This window comes from Pecten maximus, chromosome 19 (assembly GCF_902652985.1).
Source record: "Pecten maximus chromosome 19, xPecMax1.1, whole genome shotgun sequence".
Lineage (NCBI taxonomy): Eukaryota > Metazoa > Mollusca > Bivalvia > Pectinida > Pectinidae > Pecten > Pecten maximus.
Genome location: NC_047033.1, coordinates 19,276,988 through 19,295,089, shown reverse-complemented (window position 1 = coordinate 19,295,089; position 18,102 = coordinate 19,276,988). Strand labels below are relative to the sequence as shown.

The 18,102-nt window shown below is 37.8% G+C and overlaps 1 protein-coding gene across 2 annotated transcripts in view; it reads right to left on the bottom strand.

Moving 5' to 3' along the window:
• Nucleotides 1-18,102, bottom strand: part of LOC117317396 (trafficking kinesin-binding protein 1-like) — a 55,431-nt gene that overhangs the window by 5,973 nt on the left and 31,356 nt on the right. For both annotated transcript variants that reach the window (XM_033872206.1, XM_033872207.1), the window contains exons 3-12: nt 15,637-15,753; nt 12,144-12,241; nt 11,033-11,126; nt 10,402-10,480; nt 8,179-8,309; nt 6,582-6,656; nt 5,908-6,131; nt 4,246-4,572; nt 3,033-3,185; nt 363-544 (exon numbers count right to left, since the gene is read on the bottom strand). In XM_033872206.1, the coding sequence (XP_033728097.1) occupies nt 363-544; nt 3,033-3,185; nt 4,246-4,572; nt 5,908-6,131; nt 6,582-6,656; nt 8,179-8,309; nt 10,402-10,480; nt 11,033-11,126; nt 12,144-12,241; nt 15,637-15,753 (1,480 nt within the window). The remainder of the gene's footprint in view (nt 1-362; nt 545-3,032; nt 3,186-4,245; nt 4,573-5,907; nt 6,132-6,581; nt 6,657-8,178; nt 8,310-10,401; nt 10,481-11,032; nt 11,127-12,143; nt 12,242-15,636; nt 15,754-18,102) is intronic.

Genomic DNA, 18,102 nt, shown 5'->3' with positions numbered 1-18,102 from the left:
TTTAGGTGATGGTTGCTGAAATTCTCACATATTTATACAGATTAAAAAACTTTATCAAAAACATTTATATCCGAAACAAAAGGCATTCTCTTCAACTGATTTGACTAAAGACTTTCAAATTTTAACAGCAATGATTGGGAAAAAATGAAAATAAAGGTTACATCGTCAATAATTACTGATTTGGATTATATCTACAGAACTTCAACAGAAATAGCAGCTTAAAATGTGTAGTTTTAAGGTATATGTGTGTCATAAGTCCTCATTTAATTTACTTTTCCTGGGATTAAAAATTGAAAATCTAAAATCTCTCTTATAGAAATTCCAGTAAGTGGACAAGGATGCTACAGTGCTAAAACTCCTACCCTCTAGTGGCTTGATGATCTTAAGTTTCTCCGGGAGTCGGTAGTGTGAGCTGTTACTTCCTGGATAAGAAAACTGGGAGAATCCAGATCGGAAACTTCCAGTGGAAAGTGTACTGTCTGGAGTTGGACACATCCCAGGGGTATCAGTCGATTCTTGGGCATCTGACTTATTGGTATCAGATCTGGATATCAAAGATAAACAAATAAATTATACATACAAGATGCTACAATGTAATATGTTAAAAGGCTCATGAAAATATCATATATTACATTGACAAGAGTGTGAGATTCTATTTATCATAAACCTGGTACATGTACCTCATATTCATAGGGGAAAAAAAGGGGGGGGGGGGGGGAATCAAAAATTCGAATAAGATCGGCACTGCATGGTTGTGATATATACCAAGTCAACTAAAATTCATACTTAACAACCTGAAGAACAAGTTTCATAACACATGGTTTAAAGTTTATGCCATCAAATGAGATTTTATATAAATTATATATGGGATGCAATTTTTCTATTTCATCAAATCTATGTACATATATATCGTAAAATACTGGTAATAAATGTCCATAACCCCGTCCCTACCTGTGGTAATAACCAGGTATAAATGTCCATTACCCTGTCCCTACCTGTGGTAATAACCAGGTATAAATGTCCATTACACCGTCCCTACCTGTGGTAATAACCAGGTATAAATGTCCATTACACCGTCCCTACCTGTGGTAATAACCAGGTATAAATGTCCATTACCCTGTCCCTACCTGTGGTAATAACCAGGTATCAATGTCCATAACCCTGACCCTACCTGTGGTAATAACCAGGTATAAATGTCCATTACCCCGTCCCTACCTGTGGTAATAACCAGGTAGAAATGTAAATGTCCATTACCCTGTCCCTACCTGTGGTAATAACAGGTATAAATGTCCATTACCCTGTCCTTACCTGTGGTAATAACCAGGTATCAATGTCTATTACCCTGTCCCTACCTGTGGTAATAACCAGGTATAAATGTCCATAACCCTGTCCCTACCTGTGGTAATAACAGGTATAAATGTCCATTACCCTGTCCTTACCTGTGGTAATAACCAGGTATCAATGTATATTACCCTGTCCCTACCTGTGGTAATAACCAGGTATAAATGTCCATAACCCTGTCCCTACCTGTGGTAATAACCAGGTATAGATGTCCATAACCCTGTCCCTACCTGTGGTAATAACCAGGTATAAATGTCCATTACCCTGTCCCTACCTGTGGTAATAACCAGGTATAAATGTCTATAACCCTGTCCCTACCTGTGGTAATAACCAGGTATCAATGTAAATGTCCATTACCCTGTCCCTACCTGTGGTAATAACAGGTATAAATGTCCATTACCCTGTCCCTACCTGTGGTAATAACCAGGTATAAATGTCCATTACCCTGTCCTTACCTGTGGTAATAACCAGGTATAAATGTCCATTACCCTGTCCCTACCTGTGGTAATAACCAGGTATCAATGTAAATGTCCATTACCCTGTCCCTACCTGTGGTAATAACAGGTATAAATGTCCATTACCCTGTCCTTACCTGTGGTAATAACCAGGTATAAATGTCTATTACCCTGTCCCTACCTGTGGTAATAACCAGGTATAAATGTCCATAACCCCGTCCCTACCTGTGGTAATAACCAGGTATAAATGTCCATTACCCTGTCCCTACCTGTGGTAATAACCAGGTATAAATGTCCATAACCCTGTCCCTACCTGTGGTAATAACCAGGTATAAATGTCCATAACCCTGTCCCTACCTGTGGTAATAACCAGGTATAAATGTCCATAACCCTGTCCCTACCTGTGGTAATAACCAGGTATCAATGTAAATGTCCATTACCCTGTCCCTACCTGTGGTAATAACAGGTATAAATGTCCATTACCCTGTCCTTACCTGTGGTAATAACCAGGTATAAATGTCTATTACCCTGTCCTTACCTGTGGTAATAACCAGGTATAAATGTCCATTACACCGTCCCTACCTGTGGTAATAACCAGGTATAAATGTCCATTACCCCGTCCCTACCTGTGGTAATAACCAGGTATAAATGTCCATTACCCCGTCCCTACCTGTGGTAATAACCAGGTATAAATGTCCATTACCCTGTCCCTACCTGTGATAATAACAGGTATAAATGTCCATTACCCTGTCCCTACCTGTGGTAATAACCAGGTATAAATGTCCATTACCCTGTCCCTACCTGTGGTAACCAGGTATAAATGTCCATTACCCTGTCCCTACCTGTGGAAATAACCAGGTATAAATGTCCATTACCCCGTCCGTACCTGTGGTAATAACCAGGTATAAATGTCTATTACCCTGTCCCTACCTGTGGTAATAACCAGGTATGAATGTCCATTACCCTATCCCTACCTGTGGTAATAACCAGGTATAAATGTCCATTACCCTGTCCCTACCTGTGATAATAACAGGTATAAATGTCCATTACCCTGTCCCTACCTGTGGTAATAACCAGGTATAAATGTCCATTACCCTGTCCCTACCTGTGGTAATAACCAGGTATAAATGTCCATTACCCTGTCCCTACCTGTGGTAATAACAGGTATAAATGTCCATAACCCTGTCCCTACCTGTGGTAATAACCAGGTATAAATGTCCATTACCCTGTTCTTACCTGTGCCTTTGTCGTTTCCTATTTTCCTCATCCTCAAAAAAGTCCTCCTCATTGAGTTCATTAGCTCGACGGATAGACAACTTCCGAAGTGCCGTTTCTAGGTCGTTAGAGCCTGGTATACCTGGTCGTCCGAGGCTGTGCTTCTTTACGTCACTGTCATAAAGATTGTATACATTGATTACATGTGTTCTCTTTACAACCTAAAGTTGTTCTTTGGAATGTCTTACTGTTATCTCATTTTATTATGGAATTAAGGTTTCGGAATTACATAAGAAAAAAACCAACATATAATTTCCCTCCAATCTAGGATAGTTGACTTGTATGATACAGTTACTTTGATTTGATATGATAATGAACCCCTAATCAAGTTCATAGCCGATCAGAGAAACTTCTCACCCTTAGAGGCTGTCCAGATCAGCCGATCAGAGAAACCACTCACCCGTAGAGGCTATCCAGATCAGCCGATCAGAGAAACCACTCACCCGTAGAGGCTATCCAGATCAGCCGATCAGAGAAATCACTCACCCGTAGAGGCTATCCAGATCAGCCGATCAGAGAAACTTCTCACCCGTAGTGGCTATCCAGATCAGCCGATCAGAGAAACTTCTCACCCGTAGTGGCTATCCAGATCAGCCGATCAGAGAAACTTCTCACCCTTAGAGGCTATCCAGATCAGCCGATCAGAGACACTACTCACCCGTAGAGGCTATCCAGATCAGCCGATCAGAGAAATCACTCACCCGTAGAGGCTGTCCAGATCAGCCAATCAGAGAAACTACTCACCCGTAGAGGCTGTCCAGATCAGCCGATCAGAGAAACCACTCACCCGTAGAGGCTATCCAGATCAGCCGATCAGAGAAACCACTCACCCATAGAGGCTATCCAGATCAGCCGATCAGAGAAATCACTCACCCGTAGAGGCTGTCCAGATCAGCCGATCAGAGAAACTACTCACCCGTAGAGGCTGTCCAGATCAGCCGATCAGAGAAATCACTCACCCGTAGAGGCTGTCCAGATCAGCCAATCAGAGAAACCACTCACCCGTAGAGGCTATCCAGATCAGCCAATCAGAGAAATCACTCACCCGTAGAGGCTGTCCAGATCAGCCGATCAGAGAAATCACTCACCCGTAGAGGCTGTCCAGATCAGCCAATCAGAGACACTACTCACCCGTAGAGGCTGTCCAGATCAGCCGATCAGAGAAACCACTCACCCGTAGAGGCTGTCCAGATCAGCGGTGTACCCATCACTCTGCACAGACTCAGTTTCCGAGAAATACATGGAACTTCGATTGGACATGTTCGATGACAGAGCCCCAAGTTTCCCAACAGATGAGGCAACTCCAGACATAGCAGGAGAGCGAGCACCTGAATCCAGACTGTCATTGAGACTGAGTGTGGAGAGTCCGGACAGACCAGACATTCCGGAGATTCCAGAAGTCTTCTCCGTCCCAAAGCTGTTACTGTTACTGATACCATTGTGTTTACTGCTCGCCTTCTTTGCCGCCTTGGCGGTCTCAAAAATCCTCCAGTTATGAACTCTGCAAGTCCAAGTTTAAGGTATTAATATATTATACCATAAAATAGTAATATTAGCAGATTTACCCCCTTTAATAACTAAACCTAATAAATATGTATTTAATTGGAGTTATCTCCCTTTCCTAAGTTTGATCTTATTTACATACTGGAAGTATTATTTTATCTTATTTGAAACCCCCTTTAATTATTAACCCTTATGACAATCGTATAATATAGCTCTGTAATTCCAATGCAGTTATGCCCCCTTAATAACTTTACCTAATATTGATATGTACACATCATACATTTGTAATTATATTGGAGTTATCCCCCTTATATTCCTTCCCCTTACCTGTATAATTATATTAGAGTTATCCCCCCTTATATTCCTTCCCCTTACCTGTATAATTATATTAGAGTTATCCCCCCTTATATTCCTTCCCCTTACCTGTATAATTATATTAGAGTTATCCCCCCTTATATTCCTTCCCCTTACCTGTATAATTATATTAGAGTTATCCCCCTTATATTCCTTCCCCTTACCTGTATAATTATATTAGAGTTATCCCCCCTTATATTCCTTCCCCTTACCTGTATGATTATATTAGAGTTATCCCCCTTATATTCCTTCCCCTTACCTGTATGATATTGGAGTTCCCCCCCCCCCTATATTCCTTACCCTTACCTGTATAATTAAATAAGAGTTACCCTTTTATATTCCTTCCCCTTACCTGTATGATTGATTATATTAGAGTTATACCTCTTATATATCTTACCCTTACCTGTATAATCCATCACCTTACCTGTATTATTATATTAGAGTTATCCCCCCTTATATTCCTTCCCCTTACCTGTATTATTATATTAGAGTTATCCCCCCTTATATTCCTTCCCCTTACTTGTATTATTATATTAGAGTTATCCCCCTTACCTGTATTATTATATTAGAGTTATCCCCCCCTTATATTCCTTCCCCTTACCTGTATTATTATATTAGAGTTATCCCCCTTATATTCCTTCCCCTTACCTGTATTTTTATATTGGAGTTATCCCCCTTATATTCCTTCCCCTTACCTGTATGATTATATTGGAGTTATCCCCCTTATATTCCTTCCCCTTACCTGTATAATTATATTGGAGTTATCCCCCTTATATTCCATCACCTTACCTGTATAATTATATTGGAGTTATCCCCCTTATATTCCTTCCCCTTACCTGTATGATTATATTAGAGTTATACCCCTTATATTTCTTACCCTTACCTGTATATTCCTTCACCTTACCTGTTTAATTATATTAGAGTTACCCCCCTTATATTCGTTCACATTAACTGTATAAATTTCTCAGTTTATACTCACTTCCTCTCTGCTGGTGAGTAACCTATAGGAAAATCTATTTCTGATTTGAGAGATGACTCAAGTTCCGAGGCGATGGAGTCATTCGGAATACTGAGTAGTGATGTCGACAGGTAGCTATGTTTAGCTACGTTAGGTTTCTGTTGCCGTCGCAGCTTCCGTAACTCCTCCTGGTTCTCCTCCAGTAATTCCAATACCTCATCATGTTTATCTTTGTATTCGGCAAGCTGTAACACACCAATCAAATATCAGTTTACATCAGCTAGCTGTAACACACCAATCAAATATCAGTTTACATCAGCTAGCTGTACCACACCAATCAAATATCAGTTTACATCAGCTAGCTGTACCACACCAATCAAATATCAGTTTACATCAGCTAGCTGAAATACACCAATCAAATATCAGTTTACATCAGCTAGCTGTAATACACCAAACAAATATCAGTTTACATCAGCTAGCTGTACCACACCAATCAAATATCAGTTTACATCAGCTAGCTGAAATACACCAATCAAATATCAGTTTACATCAGCTAGCTGTAATACACCAATCAAATATCAGTTTACATCAACTAGCTGTTATACACCAAAAACAAGTCTGTTTGCCTCTTGGTCTTTTACCTCGACATCCTCAGATATAATGAAGAGTTGACCTTGACCTTGACCCAAACTTACCTCCTTTGTCAGGTGTTTCTGTGATGACTGTGAGGCCTCAAGGTGCTTCTGGAGCTCAAGGTTTTCTGCTGTTAACTAGAGAAAAAGGCAATTTCTTCAAACAATGTCAGGATACAGTCCCTTAAACACAATACTACTGTCTACAGAATGTTTACTCCCACTTCAACTTGACATCGTTACCATTATATACTTACAACTTTACATCGTTACCATTATATACTTACAACTTTACATTGTTATTATTATATACGTACAACTTTACATCGTACCATTATATACTTACAACTTTACATCGTTACCATTATATACTTACAACTTTACATTGTTATTATTATATACGTACAACTTTACATCGTTACCATTATATACTTACAACTTTACATCGTTACCATTATATACTTACAACTTTACATCGTTACCATTATATGCTGACAACTTTACATCATTACCATTATATACTTACAACTTTACATTGTTATTATTATATACGTACAACTTTACATCGTTACCATTATATATGTACAACTTTACATCATTACCATTATATACTTACAACTTTACATCGTTACCATTATATACTTACAACTTTACATCGTTACCATTATATACTTACAACTTTACATCGTTACCATTATATACTTACAACTTTACATCGTTACCATTATATACTTACAACTTTACATCGTTACCATTATATACGTACAACTTTACATCGTTACCATTATATACTTACAACTTTACATCGTACCATTATATACTTACAACTTTACATTGTTATTATTATATACTTACAACTTTACATCGTACCATTATATACTTACAACTTTACATCGTACCATTATATACTTACAACTTTACATCGTACCATTATATACTTACAACTTTACATCATTACCATTATATACGTACAACTTTACATCATTACCATTATATACTTACAACTTTACATCGTTACCATTAAATACTTACAACTTTACATCGTACCATTATATACTTACAACTTTACATCGTTACCATTATATACTTACAACTTTACATCATTACCATTATATACTTACAACTTTACATCGTTACCATTATATACTTACAACTTTACATCGTTACCATTATATACTTACAACTTTACATCGTTACCATTATATACTTACAACTTTACATCGTTACCATTATATACGTACAACTTTACATCGTTACCATTATATATGTACAACTTTACATCGTTACCATTATATACTTACAACTTTACATCGTACCATTATATACTTACAACTTTACATCGTTACCATTATATATGTACAACTTTACATCGTTACCATTATATACTTACAACTTTACATCGTTACCATTATATACTTACAACTTTACATCGTTACCATTATATACTTACAACTTTACATCGTTACCATTATATACTTACAACTTTACATCGTTACCATTAAATACTTACAACTTTACATCGTTACCATTAAATACTTACAACTTTACATCGTTACCATTATATACTTACAACTTTACATCGTTACCATTATATGCTGACAACTTTACATCGTTACCATTATATATGTACAACTTTACATCGTTACCATTATATACTTACAACTTTACATTTCCGCTGGAGGTCGACTAGCTGAGCTAAAAGGTTGGTGATCTCCTCCTTTTGAGAATATGTTTCTTCTGTCTTTAGAGCAAGTTCTTGTGAGTAAACTTCAATCTGGTCTTTTACTTCCCCTACAGATCAAACACAAATAATAACTAGTCAATAAAGATCCCATTTCAAACACCTAGCTAAATCACAATGAAATTACTTTTGGAAGTTTACATTTTATTTTATTATTAAGAGGAAATTAAGTTGATGTTTCGATTACACTGGCCCATCCCCCTCTATCAGACAAAGTTTATGTGCCAGCCCCCCTGGCCCATCCCCCTCTATCAGACAAAGTTGATGTGCCAGCCCCCCTGGCCCATCCCCCTCTATCAGACAAAGTTATGTGCCAGCCCCCCTGGCCCATCCCACTCTATCAGACAAAGTTTATGTGCCAGCCCCCCTGGCCCATCCCCCTCTATCAGACAAAGTTATGTGCCAGCCCCCCTGGCCCATCCCCCTCTATCAGACAAAGTTTATGTGCAGCCCCCCTGGCCCATCCCCCTCTATCAGACAAAGTTTATGTGCAGGCCCCCTGGTCCATCCCCTACTATCAGCCAAAGTTTATGTGCCAGCCCCCCTGGCCCATCCCCCTCTATCAGACAAAGTTTATGTGCAGCCCCCCTGGCCCATCCCCCTCTATCAGACAAAGTTTATGTGCAGGCCCCCTGGTCCATCCCCTACTATCAGCCAAAGTTTATGTGCCAGCCCCCCTGGCCCATCCCCCTCTATCAGACAAAGTTTATGTGCCAGCCCCCCTGGCCCATCCCCCTCTATCACCCAAAGTTTATGTGCAGCCCCCCTGGCCCATCCCCCTCTATCAGACAAAGTTTATGTGCAGGCCCCCTGGCCCATCCCCCTCTATCAGACAAAGTTTATGTGCCAGCCCCCCTGGCCCATCCCCCTCTATCAGACAAAGTTTATGTGCCAGCCCCCCTGGCCCATCCCCCTCTATCAGTCAAAGTTTATGTGCCAGCCCCCCTGGCCCATCCCCCTCTATCAGACAAAGTTTATGTGCCAGCCCCCCTGGCCCATCCCCCTCTATCAGACAAAGTTATGTGCCAGCCCCCCTGGCCCATCCCACTCTATCAGACAAAGTTTATGTGCCAGCCCCCCTGGCCCATCCCCCTCTATCAGACAAAGTTATGTGCCAGCCCCCCTGGCCCATCCCCCTCTATCAGACAAAGTTTATGTGCAGCCCCCCTGGCCCATCCCCCTCTATCAGACAAAGTTTATGTGCAGGCCCCCTGGTCCATCCCCTACTATCAGCCAAAGTTTATGTGCCAGCCCCCCTGGCCCATCCCCCTCTATCAGACAAAGTTTATGTGCAGCCCCCCTGGCCCATCCCCCTCTATCAGACAAAGTTTATGTGCAGGCCCCCTGGTCCATCCCCTACTATCAGCCAAAGTTTATGTGCCAGCCCCCCTGGCCCATCCCCCTCTATCAGACAAAGTTTATGTGCCAGCCCCCCTGGCCCATCCCCCTCTATCAGCCAAAGTTTATGTGCAGGCCCCCTGGCCCATCCCCCTCTATCAGACAAAGTTTATGTGCAGGCCCCCTGGCCCATCCCCCTCTATCAGACAAAGTTTATGTGCCAGCCCCCCTGGCCCATCCCCCTCTATCAGACAAAGTTTATGTGCCAGCCCCCCTGGCCCATCCCCCTCTATCAGTCAAAGTTTATGTGCCAGGCCCCCTGGCCCATCCCCTACTATCAGACAAAGTTTATGTGCAGGCCCCCTGGCCCATCCCCCTCTATCAGTCAAAGTTTATGTGCAGGCCCCCTGGCCCATCCCCCTCTATCAGACAAAGTTTATGTGCAGCCCCCCTGGCCCATCCCCCTCTATCAGACAAAGTTTATGTGCCATCCCCCTGGCCCATCCCCCTCTATCAGTCAAAGTTTATGTGCCAGCCCCCCTGGCCCATCCCCCTCTATCAGACAAAGTTTATGTGCAGGCCCCCTGGCCCATCCCCCTCTATCAGTCAAAGTTTATGTGCAGGCCCCCTGGCCCATCTCCTTTGACGATTGGGCAATCAAGATGAGCTTAGCCCCCTGCCCCATTCCCTCTGATGAGCAATCATGATGAGCTACCCCTCTGGCCCATTCCCTTTGATGAGCAATGTTGATGAGCAAGCTCACTTGATTAATCATCATCATACAACAGATAAGGGTTTCCTTACCGAGCTGTTCCAGACAGTCAGTCACCAATTTTTGCTCCTTTTCCTCGAATTCTGATGTTTCAGCACTTAGTTGTACCGTCTGAAAAAATGAAGGCAAAAAAAATACATTAAAATCCTTGACAGTTTCTTTGTTCTCTATATAATTTATTATGTGTAAATTCACTGTAAATTTGTATTATTGGTATGGTTTGTCTTTCTCTAATTGTATGATTTCCAGTATAAGTGACAAATGTGTAAATATTGAATCACATGCATTACCAAAAAAAAACTTACCAATTTCACAACTAATTCTCAAAAATTTACGAAAATATTGAAATAGTACCAGATCAAACAAGCGCACTGGGTATTTCTAAAGTAATACATGTCCCCTCTCAGCCCTGCTAAAAATAGTAACAGTGACCTTGACCTTGACCTCAAAACCCTAAAACTCAAACATGATCTGTAGCAACTCAAACTGAAGTGACATACCAACTTTCACTAACATACCTTGAAGCATGGCCGAGAAAAGTGCAGAAAACTGAGTGGACGGACGGACAGACAGACAGACAGACGGGGAGGAAACCTATAATCTCCCGACTTTTCATTGGTAGGGGACTAATAAGGCAGTCTCAAACAAAAACATCAGACTTACCTCAATGCGGAGTTTGATATTTTCCTCTTCCAGGGATTTAACCTTTTTCTGTAAACTTGTGGCCCCCAAGACATAAAGGCCCTCTGTGTTTCCACTGTGAGACAAAACATTATGTCATATGGTTACAGAGTAATACTGTGAGACAAAACATTATGTCATATGGTTACAGAGTAATACTGTGAGACAAAACATTATGTCATATGGTTACAAAGTAATACTGTGAGACAAAACATTATGTCATATGGTAACAGAGTAATACTGTGAGACAAAACATTATGTCATATGGTTACAGAGTAATACTGTGAGTCAAAACATTATGTCATATGGTTACAGAGTAATACTGTGAGTCAAAACATTATATCATATGGTTACAGAGTAATACTGTGAGACAAAACATTATGTCATATGGTTACAGAGTAATACTGTGAGACAAAACATTATGTCATATGGTTACAGAGTAATACTGTGAGACAAAACATTATGTCATATGGTTACAGAGTAATACTGTGAGTCAAAACATTATGTCATATGGTTACAGAGTAATACTGTGAGTCAAAACATTATGTCATATGGTTACAAAGTAATACTGTGAGACAAAACATATGGTTACAGAGTAATCAAACTTATGATTTTTGTTTTGTTTTACCTGTTTATTTGTGACTATCATTGTAAAAATCAACAGATGATTTTCATACATCCAAGACTAACCAGCAAATCAACTAATATACTACTACACTTCAATACAATGTTGATCTGTGTTATGTATATACTGTATATCTATAAAGTCTAATTAGTTATCATTATCATGTAGAGGACCTTGGAGAGTGGCCAAATGTATTTATTTGAAGTTTGTCGTCAAGTTCTACAGGCCAAACCTACAAGCTTCATCTCAATCTCTGTTGAGACAGATCAGGCTGTAATATATATTCATATGGGTAAAGTTTTTTACAAGAACCTATCATCCTACCAAATATTAAGATCCAGTATTTCACAAGATGATGGGTACCAACAAAATTAAGAATCTCTTTAAGCCACATTGTCATATCAACACAATTTGCCAAGGTTGTTTTGACATATCCAACCTAAGACAAATAGAGTTATGTGCCCTTACTTCGGAGAATCATCTGTAGGTGTGCTGTCAGACTCAGAGTGGGTCAGAGCTTGGAGGAGCTCATCCTTTCGTAGAATTTCATGTTTAAACTGGTTGAGCTGTCAAACAAAAATGAGTGTGGTAATGACCATTAAACGGTTATCATAGTCAAACTCAAATATCTCTCGATCTTACAACATTGAGTCGTACATTTATCATTACTCAAATATCTCGATCTTACAACATAGAGTCGTACAGTTATCATAGTCAAACTCAAATATCTCGATCTTACAACATAGAGTTGTACAGTTATCATGCAAACTCAAATATCTCGATCTTACAACATAGAGTTGTACAGTTATCAAAGTCAAACTCAAATATCTCGATCTTACAACATAGAGTTGTACAGTTATCATAGTCAAACTCAAATATCTCGATCTTACAACATAGAGTTGTACAGTTATCATAGTCAAACTCAAATATCTCGATCTTACAACATAGAGTTGTACAGTTATCATAGTCAAACTCAAATATCTCGATCTTACAACATAGAGTCGTACAGTTATCATAGTCAAACTCAAATATCTCGATCTTACAACATAGAGTCGTACAGTTATCATAGTCAAACTCAAATATCTCGATCTTACAACATAGAGTTGTACAGTTATCATAGTCAAACTCAAATATCTCGATCTTACAACATAGAGTTGTACAGTTATCATAGTCAAACTCAAATATCTCGATCTTACAACATAGAGTTGTACAGTTATCATGCAAACTCAAATATCTCGATCTTACAACATAGAGTTGTACAGTTATTATAGTCAAACTCAAATATCTCGATCTTACAACATAGAGTTGTACAGTTATCATGCAAACTCAAATATCTCGATCTTACAACATAGAGTTGTACAGTTATCAAAGTCAAACTCAAATATCTCGATCTTACAACATAGAGTTGTACAGTTATCATAGTCAAACTCAAATATCTCAATCTTACAACATAGAGTTGTACAGTTATCATGCAAACTCAAATATCTCGATCTTACAACATAGAGTTGTACAGTTATCATGCAAACTCAAATATCTCGATCTTACAACATAGAGTCGTACAGTTATCATAGTCAAACTCAAATATCTCGATCTTACAACATAGAGTCGTACAGTTATCATAGTCAAACTCAAATATCTCGATCTTACAACATAGAGTCGTACAGTTATCATAGTCAAACTCAAATATCTCGATCTTACAACATAGAGTCGTACAGTTATCATAGTCAAACTCAAATATCTCGATCTTACAACATAGAGTCGTACAGTTATCATAGTCAAACTCAAATATCTCGATCTTACAACATAGAGTCGTACAGTTATCATAGTCAAACTCAAATATCTCGATCTTACAACATAGAGTTGTACAGTTATCATAGTCAAACTCAAATATCTCGATCTTACAACATAGAGTTGTACAGTTATCATAGTCAAACTCAAATATCTCGATCTTACAACATAGAGTTGTACAGTTATCATGCAAACTCAAATATCTCGATCTTACAACATAGAGTTGTACAGTTATCATAGTCAAACTCAAATATCTCGATCTTACAACATAGAGTTGTACAGTTATCATAGTCAAACTCAAATATCTCGATCTTACAACATAGAGTTGTACAGTTATCATAGTCAAACTCAAATATCTCGATCTTACAACATAGAGTTGTACAGTTATCATAGTCAAACTCAAATATCTCGATCTTACAACATAGAGTTGTACAGTTATCATAGTCAAACTCAAATATCTCGATCTTACAACATAGAGTTGTACAGTTATCATAGTCAAACTCAAATATCTCGATCTTACAACATAGAGTTGTACAGTTATCATGCAAACTCAAATATCTCGATCTTACAACATAGAGTAGTACAGTTATCATAGTCAAACTCAAATATCTCGATCTTACAACATAGAGTTGTACAGTTATCATGCAAACTCAAATATCTCGATCTTACAACATAGAGTTGTACAGTTATCATAGTCAAACTCAAATATCTCGATCTTACAACATAGAGTTGTACAGTTATCATAGTCAAACTCAAATATCTCGATCTTACAACATAGAGTTGTACAGTTATCATAGTCAAACTCAAATATCTCGATCTTACAACATAGAGTTGTACAGTTATCAAAGTCAAACTCAAATATCTCGATCTTACAACATAGAGTTGTACAGTTATCATAGTCAAACTCAAATATCTCGATCTTACAACATAGAGTTGTACAGTTATCATAGTCAAACTCAAATAGAGTCATAAGTCTTTATCACTGCCATCCATAGTTCCTATACACTTTAACTGCAGAAAATGTTTTGAAATTCAGTAAATAGCTACTTATGGTGATTCTGTTATAGTCTATCAATAGCTGATATGGTTATTCTGTATCTGTATAATACTAGAAGAAATCAAATTCCAGGGTGATCTACAAATCCTCAACATGTAACATATTTGTCATATCAATATGTCTTTTTAGAAGTTTTATTAAACTCAGAGCATACTTTCACAGAATAAATAATCATACAGTGCAATATGTTATGGTACATTTTTGGAATATCTTGGAAAATCGGCCCCTTTCTTGGACCCACCCCACCCCTCATCGGGATGGGATATTCTCATAAAAAATTCCCATTGTCACTACAAATGAGTAATCTTCAAGAAAATGCAAAGTTGATTAAGTTTCTGATTCAATTATATTTCAACAAGTCAAAATATATAGTTCTGATTTTATTGTTGGCAGTGTATTTCTTAAACATGAACACGTTTTAATGATAAAGCATGAATTGATTTCAAATTGTACATTTTGTCAACTGTTCCTGGGTAATTCTGTCCATTTCTAACATACCAGGTACACTGTACATTCAAATAACATCAAATTTACAACTTCCTTTACTTTATCAAATCTTCACAAAGGGAGATAACCTTATGCTGTTCGTTATATCAAAACTTCACAAAGGGAGGTAACCCTTTGCTGGTCATTATATCAAATCTTCACAAAGGGAGATAACCCTACACTGGTCGTTATATCAAATCTTCACAAAGGGAGATAACCTATGCTGGTTGTTAAATCAAATCTTCACAAAGGGAGATAACCCTATGCTGGTTTTTATATCAAATCTTCAAAAAGGGAGAAAACCCTACGCTGGTTGTTATATCAAATCTTCATAAAGGGAGATAACCCTACGCTGGTCATTATATAAAATCTTCACAAAGGGAGATAACCCTATGCTGGTCGTTACATCAAATCTTCAGAAAGGGAGATAAACCTACACTGGTCATTATATCAAATCTTCACAAAGGGAGATAACCCTACGCTGATCGTTATATATCAAATCTTTACAAAGGGAGATAACCCTATGCTAGTCGTTACACCAAATCTTCAGAAAGGGAGATAAACCTACACTGGTCATTATATCAAATCTTTACAAAGGGAGAAAACTCTATGCTAGTCGTTATAACTCACCTTTTCTGTTGCCTGGGAAACTTGTTCCTCTAACGATTCATTTTTGTCTGTTAGGTCCTGGTTTTTCTGGAGAAGTGTCTGACCTATACGGGCAGCTAGTTCAAGGTCACGCTCTTTCTGTAAACCAATCAGAATATCCAGTGTGTAATAATTGTAAACCCCCAGGAAAATGTCTCTTTGTAATCTGATGTAAGACTGAAGTATTTAAAATAAAATACATTTTATCAGGAGCAGTTTCCAAACTGATACATCCATGTGTAGGTTATCAACATTTATTTTAAGTTACATGAGCACAGAAATCTAATTACACAAGACACGATTTAATAGTATATTCAAATGCTTCTCAGAAAATTGGATTTTCTTAAAATAACTGCTGTGGTCAAACCTGATTATCACTCTGAGCTAGCTATATATTCCAAGAAGTCAGTAAGTGTGTTTAATTACTCAAAGAAAATAAATCTGATCTTCATTAAGAGGCCATCAATAGGCTTACCAAATTAATCTTATTTCTCAGTTAATTAAACAAAGAATATCTTCAAAAGGCATGGGTTCTTTCCTCAGCACTTTCTTTTTTTATAGTTGCATTTTTTTTTTTTTGATCATTTTGATTTTATTGATTTTCGATATAGCTAAATAACATCACATAAGAAGTAATACAATATGGAGATATGTAAGTATCGACAACATCAACAAATGGGTAAGTTACAAGTATAAACATAATCCATTGTGCTTATCTAATCACCTTACATTATGCACTATTACAAGAAAAGACTTAAACCGATATGATATATAATAATAATCATATACCCGGTAAGGTAAATTTTATGTCTACACATACAAATTGTATGTGTGTAGCATCCTATATCTACATTACACTGACTGTGTGTGTATAGATTTCCTGCAGGTTTTGTAAGGTAGCATATATATACCTTTAATTAACATTTAAGTAAAAAAACAGTTTTGATAATACAATTTGACAAATAGCCTTCCCCAATGAATGTTAGTATGGCAAGAATGGAACATTTTTCTTTTTTGTAGGTCAAAGGTCAATATGTAGGTAAAAGTGACCTATTTTTTCAACATGAAACACTGGCTCACGTAGAAAGTATGAAGTACCATCGAAAAGAAGTGTAGGAGATGGACTCAAACTAAAGATGGAAGATGGAAAGACTACTGGACAGATAAACACAATGAAGCTGCCCCCCCCCCCCCCCCCCCCCCCCCCCCCCTTCCCCTGCCTTTTCTCTTGGGGGATTCAGAAACTAACAGTCCATCAAATCCTTCAGAATTCATTACTTACAAGATATGAGATAATAGTCATTATGATGATGATAATAAATTTCACAGTAATTTTACAATTATCAGGAAATGCTGAGTTTAAACCAGATTGAGATTATAACATGAGAAAAATGCAGGTTTATTATACAAGTAACAAAAATACAGGTTTATTATCCAAGTAGCAAAAATACAGGTTTATTATCCAAGTAACGAAAATACAGGTTTATTATCCAAGTAACGAAAATACAGGTTTATTATCCAAGTAACGAAAATGCAGCAGCAATGGCTGTCTGTCTCCCTCCCGAGTCACCCAGAGAAACAATGCCATTCCAAGTCTTTGCATTTATTGATTTTACATTTCCTTAGATAATTGCAGACTGTTTTGTTACTTAAACTGGTCATGAAATAAAATAAACACATATTAGAATTAATGACATTTTCTCTCAGTCATTCTAGGAATGCCCTACAATTTGTTGTACTACTTCTCAAGAAAAATTAGTAAAAAAAATATCTCACTTTCTATTCATTACCTATACTGTAAACAAAACACTAGCCAAACAAGTGGTACGTGCAATACTCTGTATTGACAATGGCGACAAGTCATGATAAATGAGCCAATGTTGTGTTCCTAAAGCCGGATTTCAAGTTCTAGGGCAAAGACAAACATCTTGTTAAATTGTGCTGATTCAAAAATAAATCTTTGACTAGGTTACAAAAAAAGGTTTGTTAGATCTGCCTGGTAATACAGCTATGGCCGGTTCAGGATACCGAACATAAATCTAATCCTATTGGAGGATGTTGTGTAATATTCAAATAATGGGGTGGAGAAATTCATGTCACCTGATTTTTATGCAGATTGATAGGTTTTATATCCATACACACACAAGAGGTAGACAAAACAAAAATATTTTGGTTCCAAAAATACTAAACAGACCTGAAATTGAAAAAGTAGGACGGAGGATTTTTATATAAAGCGATAAGAAAATTGATCTACATGTATTTACTTTTTCTCTCAGAGTCGTTTTATTAAGTTCTAGAAAATGACATTTAGTGATTTACCTTAAAACATTTTATTTAAGTGTTGATTATCACGGCTTAACATTTCACAGGTAAATTACTTTTTTTCTTTTTTTTTCTTTTTTTTCCCCCCCAAGAATGAAAACTGATTTATTTCAATATTGCAACATG